At 38.3% G+C, this 16,923-nt stretch overlaps 1 protein-coding gene across 1 annotated transcript; it reads right to left on the reverse strand.

Moving 5' to 3' along the window:
* Nucleotides 1-1,238: 1,238 nt before the first annotated feature.
* Nucleotides 1,239-16,083, reverse strand: LOC117597202 (zinc finger protein 850-like). Its single transcript, XM_053233221.1, has 3 exons — nucleotides 15,928-16,083; nucleotides 9,089-10,984; nucleotides 1,239-4,793 (listed from the first exon to the last, which is right to left on the reverse strand). The coding sequence occupies exons 2-3, from the start codon at nucleotides 10,980-10,982 to the stop codon at nucleotides 3,472-3,474; spliced, it is 3,216 nt and encodes a 1,071-aa protein (XP_053089196.1). The 5' UTR covers nucleotides 10,983-10,984; nucleotides 15,928-16,083; the 3' UTR covers nucleotides 1,239-3,471.
* Between the last annotated feature and the right edge of the window lie 840 nt (nucleotides 16,084-16,923).

Below are 16,923 nucleotides of genomic sequence, written 5' to 3' on the forward strand. Positions count from 1 at the left end.
CAACCATGCCACGGTTAAAGCCATAAATATCACACTTTATCTTCATTCAGATGTTTGATATGAAGATTAACTGAAGCTCTTGATCTGTAACAGCATGATTTTATGCATTCAGCTGCTGCCACATGATTGGCTGATTAGATAACTGCATAAATGAGCAGGTGTACAGGTGTTCCTATTAAAGTGGACGTGAGTGTATATTCATTCTATCACTGCTGTTTTAATCGGTTTTAAAATCATTAAGCAGTGAATGATGTGACGTTTTTATTAACTGTGTAGGTAAATAATTTTGCAACCTATTTATTATTCATTAAGGATAATCTGCCAAAAACATCATGTCCCAAGAAACAGCATACAGTCCCCTCCAAAAGTATTGGAACGGCAAGGCCAGTTCTTTTGTTTTTGTTATACACTGAATACATCTGGGTTTGAGATCAAAAGACGAATATGAGACAATAGATCATAGTTTCATTTGATTATATTTACATCTAGATGTGTTAAAACAACTTAGAACATGGCACCTTTTTTATCAGACCACACAGTTTTTAGCTGAGCAAAAGTATCGTCTTAAAGTAAATAACACTTAATATTTGGTTGCATATCCCTTGCTTGCAATAACTGCATCAAGCCAGCAATCCACTGACATCACCAAACTGTTGCATTCTTCTATTGTGATCACTTGAAAAAATGGGTGGGTTCAAACGAAAGATGCCATGTTTTAATTGTTTAACACATATAGATGTAAATATGAGGAAATGAACGCTGAAATTCTGATCTATCGTCTCATATTCATCTTCTGATCTCAAACCCAAATGTCTTTAATCTATAATGAAAACAACAGAATTGGCCTTGCTGTTCCAATACTTTCGGAGGGAACAGTAGTACGTGTTCAAAATATTCAATATGAATGAAAGTTCCTGTTTTCTGATGTGAAATTTTTCAGGAAAAGGGTTTGCAGTTTCTCTGCTATGTAACCAACTGCAATTTTCTTGTTATTAAAAATAAATAAACAAATAAAAAGAAATAAAGAAAGGTGGGGGGTGGAACAACTGGTTCTAGTTGTTAAAACAAGTGTTGTTCTTAAATAAATAAACAAATAATCGTTGACAAGTTGTCTGGCAACCACATATTCTATTCTCTCCTGAGTGGTGAATACGACTACTACTACTAATAATAATAATAATATTATTATTTATCATTATTATTATTATTGTTAAGAAGAAGAAGAAGCAGCAGAAAGCTTTACTACTACAACACTTTTCATTTTGAGATCAAAGTGCTATATACACACCATTAAACAGTCAAAACACAGTACATGTAGACAGTACACTTCAAAACAATCTACAATCACTCAAGACACAAAACTATGAACATTACTTCCACCTGCTGAGGTGTGATTATTGATGAGAGTAACACTAGGACAGTCTCAGCTGAGTGAAGAACTTTATCCATTCAGAGCTTTATGACAATGTGACAGTGTTGAAAGTGCTATATAAATAAAACTGAATTGAAACATCATAAGCAGGACTTTATAGTTAATGCAGACATTAACAGACAGCAAGGGTACCTTGAATATCCATCCATCTTCTATACTGCTTATCCTACACGGGGTGCCAACCCATCACAGGGCACAATCGTGCACACATTCACACCCTATGGACAATTTGGAAACGCCAATCAGCCTACAACATATGTCTTTGGGGTGGGGGAGGAAACCAGAGTACCCAGAGGGAACCCCTGAAGCACGGGGAGATCATGCAAGCTCCACGCGAAGAGGGATTTGAACCCCCAAACCCCAGAGGTACAAGGTGAATGTGCTAACCATTAAGCCGCTGTGCTTCACCGTGAAGAAGCTGAAGCTTCTACAAATATTTACATAATTACACAGTCTAATATGGAGACTATTGAAATATATATTAATTTCTCAGCACCATGTACGGTTAAGCTATGTATTATTTTGGATATGTTTCTTTAAATCACAGTCAGTTTTAGAGATATTTCTTACATGGGAATTTAGCCAGCACTGATTCTGTTCTATGATTCTTCCAGAAAGCAAACTGAAATACATCATACTTGTTATTCATGATTAGAAAGAAACAGCAACACCTTTCTCCAAAATCTCAGATTTACATTTACAGTATTTAGCAGCTGCCATTATTCAGATCAACTTACAGAAGTCCATCTTAGACAGAGAATGTGTGTTAAAGACTGGACATAAACTGGAGAGATCGGGGGTCAAGATGTTTGTAAGTTTGTTAAGCTTAAAAAACTTGGACATTAGTGACGAGACAATTATGTCTAGCAAGATCAATGCAACTCAAAAGGTGACTTGGATGACAATATCAATTCAAGAATACATGTGGTTGCTCTAGAGTACATGTTGACCAATCCCTTCCGCTCATACAGTTATTGTTTTTGTTTGCATCTGCCTGCAATATTTTCTGTTAAATTTAGCTTGCTATATTCCCCAAAATATAAACAACTTTGTCATTTAAACTGCCCTAACCCAGACAGGATAAAAACTTGAAGAGAAACTACTGAAGAGAAATTAATTAACGTTTCATGCAGCACCATGTAAACACCCAGGAAGCTCTAATGTTAGTGAATGGTTCTTGGTACTGCAAACTTAACAGTTAGAGATGGGAGATCAATCTGCTTTAGACTGTAACTGGCTGATTTTTGGCCTAAATATCTGTCTGCACTTTGCCAATGTTTCTTTTAGCTGGCTGATTCCAGTCCTAGATATAGAGCAGGGTATGCCAGAGATGTTCACAAAGTCTTTCATCTGGAGTCCAAGTCAAGTCTGAAGTCTTTCGTCACGAGTCCGAGTCAAGTCTCACGTCAGTAACCGTTACATCATTCATGCCTTATTGAAAGGCTAGACTCTTTCATGTTTTTAACAGTTAGCGCAACCTCTGCTTGGCAATCCAAATAAGCCATGCAGCTACACTACCCAATGTTTGCGACAGTACAATACTAGCTAGCTATGTGCGTTAACGTGACTAACCTTTGTGGATGTGTTCTTAGATGTGTAATAAAGTTTGATGTCATTGTTCCAGTATCTTTAATTGTTTTCCCAAATTCTTTGCATTTAGCTGATCTTCCTGAAGTTCCTGCTTCTGAGGACAGTATGTTAATTAAGCCAAACGTGAGCCACCATATTTCATGTTTACGCAGAAATACGTCATCGAATTTTATGATAAGGGTCTGATCTACCATGACACACAGGGAAAAATGTGACGCAGATATAATAAAACCTTACAAATAAAACAAATTCTTACTTTATGACTCGTTAAAAGAGTCGAGCTGTTTTTACAATATTCACAGGTCCTTTTTATCGAGTCGAGTCAAGTCATTTCAGGTCGAGTTTGAAGTCAAGTCTGAAGTCTATTAAAATGTGACTCAAGTCCGAGTCACTAACTCGAGTGCCCATCTCTGGGGTATGCCTTCATTAAAACTCTTCCTGCACTGTGATTAACATGCATCAAGTGCATCAGAGTTCTCGCCCGTGTGAATGCGCTGGTGTGTTTTGAGAGTGTTCAGCTGACTAAAACTCTTCCCACACTGTGAGCAGACATACGGCTTCTCTCCTGTGTGAATGCGCTGATGTATCTGGAGATAAGTTCTGCGAATAAAGCTCTTCCCACACTGTAAGCAGTGATATGGTCTCTCTCCCGTGTGAATGCGCTGGTGTATTTGGAGACTAAGCAAGTGTGTAAAACTCTTCCCACACTGAGAGCACTGATAGGGTCTCTCTCCTGTGTGAATGCGCTGGTGGGCTTTGAGAGTACCTCTTTTGGTAAAACTCTTCCCACACTGTGAACACTGATACGGCTTCTCTCCCGTATGAATACGCAGATGTGTTTGGAGAGTACTCGGCTGAGTAAAGCTCTTTCCACACTGTGAACAGCGATACGGCTTCTCTCCCGTGTGAACAGTCTGGTGTTTTTGAAGATGACCCACTTGCGCAAAACTCTTTCCACAGTATAAGCAATTATACGGCTTTTCTCCCGAGTGAACGTTCTGGTGCTGTTGAAGATGACCCAGTTGTGCAAAGCCCTTGCCACACTGTAAGCAATTATACGGCTTCTCTCCCGTGTGAATGCGCTGGTGTGTTTGGAGAGCACTTCTGTGAGAAAAACTCTTTCCGCACTGTGAGCACTGATGCAGCTTCTCTCCTGTGTGGCTGCGTTGATGGGTTTTGAGATTGGTTTGCCGATTAAAACTCTTCCCACACTCCGAGCAGTGGTACGGCTTCTCTCCTGTATGAATGAGCTGGTGTCTTTGGAGAGCACTGTGGTGAGTAAAGCTCTTCTCACACTCTGAGCAGTGATACGGCCTCTCTCCTGTATGAATGCGTTGATGTGTTTGGAGATTAGTGTGGTGATTAAAATTCTTTCCACACTCTGAGCAGTGGTACGGCTTCTCCCCTGTATGAATACGCTGGTGTTGTCGGAGAGTATTCCGGTGATTAAAACTCTTTCCACACTCCAAACACTGATAAGGCTTTTCTCCTGTATGGAGGTGTTGGTATGTTTTGAGATCAATCTCTTGAGTAAAACTGTTCCCACATTCTGGGTATTGGTGAAGATCTTCCTCCAGTGGTTTGTGATTGATGGTGGTTGGTAAAGAGTTCTGCTCACTACTCGAGCATCCCGTAGGCATCAGGTTTTCATATTTAATTTCTCCTGATTCCTCATAGTGGCATGTCTCGGTGTGGTCATCAAGGTCAATTTGAGATGTGTAGGAAAGAGGACACAAGGAGCAGGAGAAAACTATCAAAGTGTTGTTCATTTCTGGAAATAGAAAACATCAGAAATTTAAAATCATATTTTTTTTTAAATAAAGGTGAAATGCAGCATATTGTTAATAATTGTCCCAATGTCACAGATTTAACAGTTTAATGTGTACGAGTTTTTATAAAACTTTGGGGGAGTAACAGTAACTTTACTTCGCATCATTCCACTTCACAACAACTGTTGATTACTTTCATATAGCTTTTGTATATAACTCAGCCCACTGGTGAACATTATAAGTTCCAAGACTGGTGATCTCAATTCACATCCACGACAGGATAATCGGGCCAAAAATCATACACTGTAAAGCTGGATTTATTCATTTATGGATGTATAGAAAAAAAAAAAACCTGCAATATCTGAATGTCTAAATGATCAAGATCCAAAATAGATAGATAGATAGATAGATAGACAGATCTTATGATATTTAAATTAATGTCATGCACGGCATTTTAATACCGAGTTTAAGTAAAAACATTGCATGGTATTTAATATGTACTGTATATTACAATTTTTAATGTACTTTAATTTACATCCCAACAACATTTTCATCACTTTTGATCTTTTTGGTAAAATGCATTAGTTCTCAACATGGGGTGAGGGAATGCAAGAGGGTTTGTTTTGTCTATTGTTAAAAGCGCTATAGAAATAAAATTGAATTAACTGTTTAATAAAGCTGAATTTAAGGTGAAATTAGTGTGTGGAATTCTACTTCTTTTGTTGATTAATCTGTAGTAATAATAAGGATGTCTGAAATAAGCCTGCTATTGATGGTGAAGTCTTTTAAAAAATATATATATGTTGCCATAAAAACCCATATTGCACCTTGTAAAGCTGTCCTGTAAACACATTTAAAGCCTGAGGCTGACTGGGTTTATTGACCACTTCCAGTTTTGTATGTCTGTGCCATATAAGTGTTATTTTCATTAAAAGATCCTCTAAAAGTCAACACTCTGATGACACAGGCTCTGTAATAATGATTTTGTGAGAAAATCTAAAAAGCCAGAATTCAGTGCAGTGCAAATTTGAAATATATATATATATATATATATATATATTAAAGAAAAGAAACTGAATTGCTACAGGTCAGCATTGATTTATATATTTAAATACTTATTTAAAGATTACCATGTGGACTGGAAGCTATTAGATATACAGTAGATCCATTTAGGATCCATTTAGGATCCAGTCAGGATCCAGTCAGTAACTGTGAGCAGCTCAGAGAAGCAGTTTCACTTTAACTTACCTCAGGATTTAAAGGTAAACGCGGTAAAAAATCGAGGCAGGAGACAGAAACATTCTCATGTTGTGATGATTAGCTCGGCTGGATAACTCTGAACTCGGAAAGAATGTCTTTTTTTCACCCCCTTCTTTAATTTCAGAAGGTTGTAAGCTAAGTACTGCCACCTACTGGACTGGAGAGTGAAAAAAACCCACAAAAGTACCACTTTATTCAAAATAAATAAACTCCAACTATTTTTTTTCATCCCTCAGCCAAGGGATGGGTGGAAAAGGGTATAATGTGCTATTAGGAACAAATGTACACCTGCACATTTATACAGTTATCTAATCAGCCAATCATGTGGCAGCAGCACAATGCATAAAATCATGCAGATACAGGTCAAGAGCTTCAGTTAATGTTCACATCAAACATCAGATAGCAATTTTGACATTTTCATGAAACACAAGTCTCCTGAAGTAAGAGTTTTCATGTGTTCTTTTATTGTTTATCATCTTTTAAATGGCAAATGCAGATTTATTTTAGATGTACTACACTTTAATCAACTTTATATTTTAAATTAAATGTAATAATGTTTTTACAAGAGAAGCACAATTCCACACCCTTGACTTCGCTTTAAATCTGTTTTAAAGGTGCAATAGTCGATTTTTTCTTACTTATACAAATAACCTGCAAAATACACTCACCAGCCACTTTATTAGGAACATCTGCACATTTATGCAGTTATCTAATCAGCCAATCATGTGGCAGCAACACAGTGCATAAAATCATGAAGATACAGGTCAAGAGCTTCTGTTAGTGTTCACATCTAACATCAGAATGGGGAAAAGATGTGATCTCTGTGACTTAACTGTCGCATGGTTGTTGGTGTCAGATGGGCTGGTTGGAGTGTTTCAGAAACTGCTGATCTTCTGAGATTTTCACACACAGCAGTCTCTAGAATTTATGTTCACAGAATGTTGTGAAAAACAAAAAACATTGACTGAGCGACAGGTCTGTGGGTGGAAACGCCTTTTTGATGAGAGAGGTCAGAGGAAAATGGCCAGATTGGTTCGAGCTGCCAGGAAGGATATAGTAACTCAATCACTCTTTACAACCATGGTGAGCAGAAAAGCATCTCAGAACGCACAACACTGCACATCATTATTCGGAATCATAACACTGGATTTCTTCAGTTTGTTATTAGATTGAATTCTAACTCTAACATAATTCAGATGTTACCTAATGTTATGTTGTCACAAATAATGCACAGATTTGGCTGCAAATACAGTTTTATTGAGGTCCACAGAGAAGACAAATCAGAAGGGCAAATCCAAAATTCGAAGTTTAAGGGGAAAAAAAAGGTCAAATGATCAGCAACAGAACAATGTAGACAAAACCAGAATCAAACATAGCAAAGAAACAGAGGATGTAAGGCAGAAAAGAAATCAACTACGTCACTAGGAGTGAGATTTGGCAACACTCTCATTAAAGTCTGGGACATAAAAGAAGCAGTGACTGTGTTTCCGAATGTTTACAGTTAGAATTCTGGACTCTGTGACTGTGGATTTGAGTATTGTTACTGATCATGTGGTCATGTATTGTGGGAAATGGAGTCTGTACCAGAAGTGGTTAGCAGTTGCAGAGCATTAAGGGAAATGGACTTAGTGTTGAGAGCTGAAGAAGACATGACATATGTCAGCTATTACTTTCACGTAGTTTGCTCCACAACAAACAAATGTTGGTTAGATGTGTGCCTTTTATGGCTGATTGGGATCCTACTCAGGCCATCGCAGGCTATCACAGATAGGGGGCGCCACATTACATCATGTTCTATGGATGCTGATTAATATTTGTCCCACCAAAGACTGCCACTCATTGTAGAGTAATTGGGTCCAACCAGCCACCCCACTGTAAAAGGTCTGGTGGAAAGACGTACAGCCAAAACAAACAAACAAATATGTACATTCTAGAGAGCTTTCTTTAAATGGATGAACACAAAATCAATCATCAAAAAACGTTCCAAAAGCTTTCTTGGAAGTGACGATCTACGACAATAACACAATATCTCCAAAACTACTTATTTGTATTTTTTTAAATATAATATTATATTGCTATCCATAACACAAAAGGACAGGTACAAAAATCTCTGAAACACCTATTTTAATTTAAGAGATAAATCATGTCCCAGGTGCTGAATAAAAAGAAAGAAGGATAGGGGCCGCTGAAAGAAAACTTTGCCCCTGTCTTGCACTTGGTTAGGCTCTGAACAGTTTCAATTAGTGTTAACAAACCGGTAATTGTCTGTCAAGTACAATCTACACCAGACTATCCAAACCTGTTCACACTTAATTCCAAAAGGACCAAAAAAAAAAATAAATCTAATCCTGGGGTACTTTAGCCTGTGCTGATTCTACACTATTATTCTTCCAGAAACCAAACTAAAATCCTACTCAGAAAGCAACAACTTTTCAAAAATCTTAGATAGAAAGTACTGGAGACTGGATTTAAATTGGAGAGGGGTCAAGGAATGGATCAACAACAGCTAGATTAAATAATTTGTGACGTTACTGATGAATTTATTATGTTTAGCAACAGCTCCCAAATCAATGACAACTCAAAAAAAGTAACTTAAACAGTATCAAGTCAAGGATACACGTCGTTGCTCTAGTGTAGAGGTGTGTACAGGACTTTTTTTTTTTTTTTTTTTTGCTCCTGAAGGAATTCTGACAAATCCCTGCAGACACTCCTGCAAATGTTTTTGCTTGTACCTACCTGCAATACTTATTAACAAATAAATATGTTACTTCTATTCCTTAAAATATAACAAAAGACTAATGTAAACCACTACGACTACTGATAATAGTTCCTAAAGATGAATTAATAAACTCAGTAAATGTGTCGAGCAGCACAAAGGTAAGCACCCAATGCGCACCCATAAACGGGGCGTTGCTTTGTCCTGTAAGCTTAATATATGACCACCAACTTCCACCTGTGTGAAAGAAAAGATGGATACCATTACTTTATCAAGCTATAGAGCAGGGTGTGGTAAAAATACTGATGCACTGTGATCAGAGATAGGACTTCTGTCCTGTGTGAATGCGCTGATGTACTTTGAGAGTACTCAACAGACTGAAACTCTTTTCACAGTGTGAGCAGACATACGGCTTCTCTCCTGTGTGAATGCGCTGGTGTACTTTGAGAGTACTCAGCAGACCAAAACTCTTGCCACACTGTGTGCAGATATACAGCTTCTCTCCTGTGTGAATGCGCTGATGTATTTGGAGATAGGTCCAGTAATAAAAACTCTTGCCACACTGTAAACAGTCATAAGGTCTCTCTCCTGTGTGAATGCGCATGTGTGCTTCGAGAGCACCATTTTTAGTAAAACTCTTTCCACACTGTGAGCAGCGATACAACTTCTGTCCTGTGGGAGCAGGTTTGAGTTTTTGAGGCTGACCCGCTCGTGCGAAACTCTTTCCATACTGCGAGCCGTGACGTGGCTTTTCTCCGGTGTGAACGCGCTGGTGTTGTTGAAGATGACCCACTTGTGCAAAACTCTTCCCACATTGTAGGCAATGATACGGCTTCTCGCCTGTGTGAACGCGCTGGTGTACTTTGAGAGTACTCAGCAGACTAAAACTCTTCCCACACTGTGAGCAGACATGCGGCTTCTCTCCTGTGTGAATACGCTGATGTATCTGGAGATGGGTCCGGCAATAAAAACTTTTCCCACATTGTAAGCAGTGAAACGGTCTCTCTCCTGTGTGAATGCGCTGATGTATTTGAAGATGAGTCCGGCAATAAAAACTTTTCCCACACTGAAAGCAGGGAAATGGTCTCTCTCCAGTATGAACGCGCTGATGTATTTGGAGACGGCTCCGACAATAAAAACTCTTCTCACACTGTAAGCATTGGAAAGGTTTCTCTCCTGTGTGAATACGCTGATGTATTAGGAGAGGGCTTCGGCAATAAAAACTCTTCCCGCACTGTAAACACTGGAACGGTCTCTCTCCTGTATGAATACGCATATGTGCTTTGAGGCTTCCACTTTTGGTAAAACTCTTTCCGCACTGCGAGCAGCGATACGGCTTTTCTCCTGTATGAATGCGCATGTGTGATTTAAGCGTACCACTTTCAGCAAAACTCTTTCCACACAGTGAACAGTGATACGGCTTCTCTCCTGTGTGGACAGTCTGATGCCGTTGAAGATGACCCACTTGTGCAAAACTCTTTCCACAGTGCGAGCAGTGATACGGTTTTTCTCCGGTGTGAACGCGCTGGTGTTGTTGAAAATGACCCACTTGTGCAAAACTCTTCCCACACTGTACGCAATTATACGGCTTCTCTCCCGTGTGAACGCGCTGGTGTATTTCAAGATTACTTCGGTAAGTAAAACACTTTCCACATTGTGAGCACTGATGCCGATTCTCGCCCGTGTGACTGCGTTGATGTGTTCTGAGATTAGCTTGACGAGTAAAACTCTTCCCACACTGTGAGCACTGGTACGGCTTTTCTCCCGTGTGAATGCGCTGGTGTTGTTGAAAATGACCCGACTGTGCAAAACTCTTTCCACACTCTAGGCATTTATACGGCTTCTCTCCTGTGTGAATGCGCTGGTGCACATTGAGATTAGCTTGGCAATTAAAACTTTTCCCACACTCAGAACAGTGATACGGCTTTTCTCCTGTATGGAGGTGTTGGTGTGCTTTGAGATCAATCTCTTGAGTAAAACTGTTCCCACAATCTGAATATTGGTCTTCCTCCAGTGGTTTGTGATTGGTGGTAGTCGGTAAATTACCATCAGTGTTCTGCTCACTACTCGAGCATCCTGTGGGCATCATGTTTTCATATTTAATTTCTCCTGAATCCTCATAGTGGCAAGTCGTGATGTGGTTGTGGAGGTCAATTTGAGATGTGTAGGAAAGAGGACACAAGGAGCAGGAGAAGACTTTTTTGGTTTCGTTCATTTCTGGGGCAGAAAAAAAAAGAAAAAAGTCAATACCATATATTTTTTTTAATATGAAATGACAGCATTATTTGTAATGTAAATAAGTATATTATTTTTATTATTATTAACTTTTTTATGATAGCCTTGGGTCACATCACACCACCCCATAATGAATTATCTTCCTATAACAGCTTACCCATATCTAACGATATATAACATGTAATTTTTTCATTTTCCAACACAGGAAAGTAATTTATGTTACAATAACTGGGAAAAAAAAAAAACAGGGCAGCAAAGTCATCAGGGCAGAGGAGTTTATGCTTTGAAAAGCTGAAGTAACATGAGAAGCTACCTTTTCTGTCTTATTAACTTCAAGAGAGAGAGGCAAAAAGATATTTTGAATGATTTTTTTTTAAATTCCTTGAGCCCCCTACTCCATTCCTGCCCATGTTCACAAACCTCCACCCCCAGGATCTACGGTGGTCCATAGAGTAGAGTGTCTATAAAATGACTAACAGGAAGCCCATCATAACAAAAACAAGCATTCTGGACCAGAAGTCAGTTTTCCCAAACAGGTTTTCTCTGCCACATAATACTTTTGTTTTGAGGTCGTGGATTAAACCATTATTTTTCAATCATCATGTTCTACATACCATCCCCTCCAAAAGTATTGGAACAGCAAGACCAATTCTTTTGTTTTTGTCATACACTGAAGACATTTGAGTTTGAGATCAGAAGATGAACATGAGATGATAGATCAGAATTTCAGCTTTCATTTCCTGATATTTACATCTAGATGTATAAAACAACTTAGAACATGGCACCTTTTGTTTGAACCCACCCATCTGTTCATGTGAGCAAAAATACTGGAACATGTGACTTACAGGTTTTTCTCGTTGCCCAGGTGTGCCGAATTAGATTGACTGATTAAGGAATTAATAGCTCTGAATGTCTACTCTTGGTTTGAGCCCTGGGTTTTTCCTGTGAAGACTGCATTTGTTGTTAAAAAGGATAAACCAACATGAAGAACAGAGAGCTGTCTATAGGAGAAAAGCAAGCCATTTTGAAGCTGAGAAAAGAGACAGTACAGCAATGAAAAAAAGAAATGGAAGAAAGAAACCACTGGTGTACTAACAACCAGACATAGAACAGGTCAGTGAAGCAAAACAACAGCAGTCAATGAGAGAACCATTGTGAGAACTGTTGTATTTATTGAAAAAAAAAAAAAAAAGTGACATCACCAACAACCTCCACATGGCAGGGTGAAGGTATCACAATCCACTGTTCAGAGCAGAAATACAGAGGCCATAGCACAAGATGCAAACCTCTCATCTGCAGTAAGAATCAGGAGGTCTGAGATGAATTCACAAAGAAATACAGAGATGATTCTGAAAAGTTCTGGAACCAACCTCTAACAAAGTGAAGAAAATACCAAGGTGTGGAGAAAGAAAGGATCTACTCATGATCCAAAACATACAATCTCATTAGTCAATCACAGTGGAGGTAGTGTCATGGCTTGGGCTTGAATGGCTTCTTCTGGAACAGGCTCACTAATCTTTATTGGTGATGGAACTCATGATGTAGCAGCAGAATGAAGTCAGAAGTCTGCAGAAACAATCTGTCTGCAAATGTACAGAGAAATGCAACCAATCTAATTGGGAGGAACTTCATCATGCAGCAAGACAACGACCCAAAACACACTGCTAACACAACAAACTGAGCAGCATTTCACCTCCTGAAGAGGAGACTGAAACCCCCCAAAACAAACAACTTAAAGAAGCTGCACTACAAGACTGGAAAAGCATCACAAAAGAAGAATGCAACAGTTTGGTGATGTCAGTGGGTCACCGGATTGATGGAGTTATTGCAAGCAAGGGATATGCAACCAAATATTAAGTGTTATTTACTTTAAGACGGTCTGGTCCAATACTTTTGCTCACCTAAAGATTGGATGGTTTGGAACAAACAGTGCCATGTTCTAAGTTGTTTAACACATCTGGATGCAAATATAAGGAAATGAAAGCTGAAATTCTGATCTATTGTCTCATATTCATCTTTTGATCTCAAACTCTAATATCTTCAGTGTATAGCAAAAACAAAAGGACTGGCCTTGCCGTTCCAATACTTTTGGAGGGAACTGTGCACTCGCCATCCATTTTATTAGGAACACCTGTACACCTGCACATTTATGCAGTTATCTAATCAGCTAATCATGTGACAGCAGCAAAATGCAAAAAATCATGAAGATACAGGTCAAGAGCTTCAGTTAATGTTCACATCAAACATCAGAATGAAGAAAAAGTGTGATCTCTGTGACTTTAACTGTGGCATGGCTGTTGGTGCCAGACAGGCTGGTTGGAGTGTTTCAGAAACTGCTGATCTCCTGGGATCTTCACACACAACAGTCTTCAGAGTTTACACAGAATGGTGCGAAAAACAAAAAACAGGAATCTGAGACTATCATGGGCACGGACTCACCCAAACTGGAGAGCTGAAGACTGGAATAATACCTGCTGATTTTTTTTCTAATCTTCAGCTGTCCAGTTTGGGTGAGTCTGTGTTCATAATAGCCTCAGATGTTCTTGGCTGATAGGAGTGGAACGCAATGTGGTCTTCTGCTGTTGTAGCCCATCCACCTCAAGGTTTGTTGTTTTGTGCATGCTGAGATGCTTTTCTGCTCACCACGGTTGTAAAGAGTGATTGAGTTATTATATCCTTCCTGGCAGCTCGAACCAATCTGGCCATTTTCCTCTGATCTCTCTCATCAAAAAGGCGTTTCCACCCACAGACCTGTCGCTCAGTCAATGTTTTTTGTTTTTCACACCATTCTGTGTAAACTCTAGAGACTGCTGTGTGTGAAAATCTCAGGAGATCAGCAGTTTCTGAAACACTCAAACCAGCCCATCTGGCACCAACATCCATGCCACAGTTAAGTCACAGAGATCACATCTTTTCTCCATTTTGATGTTTAATGTGAACATTAACAGAAGCTCTTGACCTGTATCCTCATGATTTTATGCATTGTGTTGCTGCCACATGATTGGCTGATTAGATAACTGCATAAATGTGCAGATGTTCCTAATAAAGTGGCTGGTGAGTGTATTTTGCAGGTTATTTGTACAAGTAAGAAAAAAAATCGACTATTGCACCTTTAAAACAGATTTTAAGCAAAGTCAAGTGTGTGGAATTGTGCTTCTCTTGTTGTAAAAACATTATTAAACTTTAATCAACTTTATATTTTAAATTAAGTGTAGTATGTCTAAAATAAATCTGCACTTGCCATTTAAAAGATGATAAAGAATGAAAGAACACATGAAAACTCTTACTTCAGTTTCATGAAAATGTCAAAATTGCTATCAGTCAGACTTACTGATTTATTTAGAAAGCCCTAGACACTATTATGAAGTAGAGATCCATTTAGGATCCAGGCTAGGGAGGCCACCTGTCCCGGATTTCCCAGGACTGTCCCTTTTTTTTTCTAAACCATCTGTCCCAGAAAATATCCCATTTCCCAGGACATGTAATGTCCCATTTTTTATATGACTGATTTTATATACAGCTATATATTATACATCTACACTGCATAACTAGCACACAAGATATCCAGAACTGGTTTCCAAAGACAGTAAACGCTATACTTGTAGGCAAATAGACTTTATGTTAAAAATACAGGGTGTCCCAAAAGTCTCCATACACACAGGACTACAGTATGTTTGCCAGCACCACCTCAGTTGTGGTTCTTCAGTAGATGTTCGTGGACGTCCACTTCCCGGTTGGTCTGCAACACTTTCAGTCTTTTTGAATTTGTTAATAAGTTTGGCGACAGTGTGGTGTGTGATGTGTTCACCATGTTTCCTGTTAAAGTCCATCGCAACCTTCCTGATCCAGCCATGAGAATGATTTCAATACGTTCTTCTTTTGTCAAAGGCGTTATTAAAGGCTATCTGAAAAAATATATATAATATAAACTAAGTATGAAAAATTTTAGAAGACTTTTTGCTAAAAAAATTTCCCCTCTGTATGGAGACTTTTGAGACACTCTGTAGAATGTATTTCCTGTTTACAGAATTGCACTTTTTGACTACACAAAACACAGTTATAAAAGAGAAATGATTTATAATCGCACTATCCGGTGTCACCCAGATGAGGATGGGTTCCCTTTTGAGTCTGTTTCCTCTCAAGGTTTCTTCCTCATGTCCTCACAGGGAGTTTTCCCTTGCCACCATCACCTCTAGCTTGCTCGTTAGGGATAAATTTCTAAATTTAAAATTTATATATTTCTGTAAAACTGCTTTGTGACAATGTCTATTGTTAAAAATTGAATTGTATTGAATTGAACACTGGTCCACTGCAGTGTTCTAGCAGGCTATTGGTTGTTGCTCATGAGGTATGTTTGTAATTAGTATCCAACTTATCAATGTCTATACAACATTCATTCATTAATCACTCTGCCTAGTACCTAACAACCTCAACTTTACTAATACACCTGTGCTTATTCAACAATATAAAAGGTTGAAATGGGAGATGAGTTGGAGGAAGAGGATGGTGGGAGTACTAGGCCTGTCAAACAGAATTGCACACGTTTTACTTTGTTTAATAATGACTAAAAAAAACGATAAATATATCGACTGGTGCATGCTGCTACTAAAAAGCACCAAAATCTGAACACAAAATAAAGCAATTTCCACATTTATGGGCAAGAAAGATTCAGCTGAGGAGGAAAAAACTGCTGTAGCTGAACTGACCTCTGTAAACCACTCAGTGCGCCATGGCCACAGCTACAGAAACACCAAAATAAACAGATTTCTGTCTTAATAAACGCACATAAAGAGACTACAGGCCTACATAAGCCCCTAATTAGGTCTCTACAGGACGGTCAGTGTTTTTGTCTGTCAGTCAGTCGGTTGTGTCAAGTTGTTTTTGTCCATTCAGCAGCTCAGAAAACCAGTTTCACTTTAACTTACCTCAGGATTTACAGATCAACACATTTAACCAGCTCAAATGCTCTTATTATTATTATTCAACTCGTCGCAGAAAACACGCAGGCAGAGATGTTTTCATGCACAGATGATGAGCTTCTGCTCCACTCCAGCACTTCAGCAAAGACACCCTGATTTACCTCCACCTACTGGACTGGAGTTTGGGCAAAGACCTCAGAAGAGAGCAATAAAGTACCTTTTTAGTCTTCATAAAACTATCATAAAGTTTCAGAGAATACTTGCACAGAATATTAAATAATAATAATAATAATAATAATAATAATAATAATAGTTGTCTAAACTGCAATTGTCCTATTGCAAAATGCAAATAAAATTTCATCAAAGGTGGTTTAAAAATATCTTTTTAAAAAAAAGATAAGATGTACCTTTAAAAAAAATGATTCAGTGTTTCCTTAAATAGGACAAAAACAAACCTGTGATTTTTACACAAAAAATAAATTATTAGAAGTATTTAAATGCCTTAAGTTCTGTACTAAGTTAATTAATGTAATTATTATACTGGGATAAATTATTATTAATTATATAAATGTATTATTATTACAAGTACTCACAAAACTAGAAAAAAGAAGTATGTTTACTTGAACTGATTGCATATTAATATGGGGGCGTGGTTTTTGAACTCATTTGCATATGCATTTGAGATACTTTAAACTGATTTAATGTTTAAGGCCATTGTATTATGCAATGTTTTGAAAGATCAAGTGTTTTGGTAGTTTTCTTGGTTCACCCACTTTGTGCTTCTCAGTCAGGTGTATGGTTTGTGTGTGCGCATAGACTTACTTAAGTAATTATTATTATCCCACACTAGTCATGTTGGATCCTGCAAGTTTAGTCTTTATCTTAGGTTTTAATCTTTATAAAAGCTGATTCAAGACCATGTACCCATTGGAGTTCTACGTCTGGTTGGAACATTTCATGGTGTAAAGTGGCCATTAAGTTGTAACGATGATAAATGATTCG

Source organism: Pangasianodon hypophthalmus, chromosome 4, assembly GCF_027358585.1.
Source record: "Pangasianodon hypophthalmus isolate fPanHyp1 chromosome 4, fPanHyp1.pri, whole genome shotgun sequence".
NCBI classification, from domain to species: Eukaryota; Metazoa; Chordata; class Actinopteri; order Siluriformes; family Pangasiidae; genus Pangasianodon; species Pangasianodon hypophthalmus.

Excerpts from the sequence above, each read along its gene's own strand:
- LOC117597202 (XM_053233221.1), bottom strand. The coding sequence starts at position 10,982 with ATGAACGAAACCAAAAAAGTCTTCTCCTGCTCCTTGTGTCCTCTTTCC. Across the intron at positions 4,794-9,088 it reads CACAGGACAGAAGTCCTATC|AAATGAACAACACTTTGATA; the intron begins TCTGATCACAGT and ends TTCTATTTCCAG.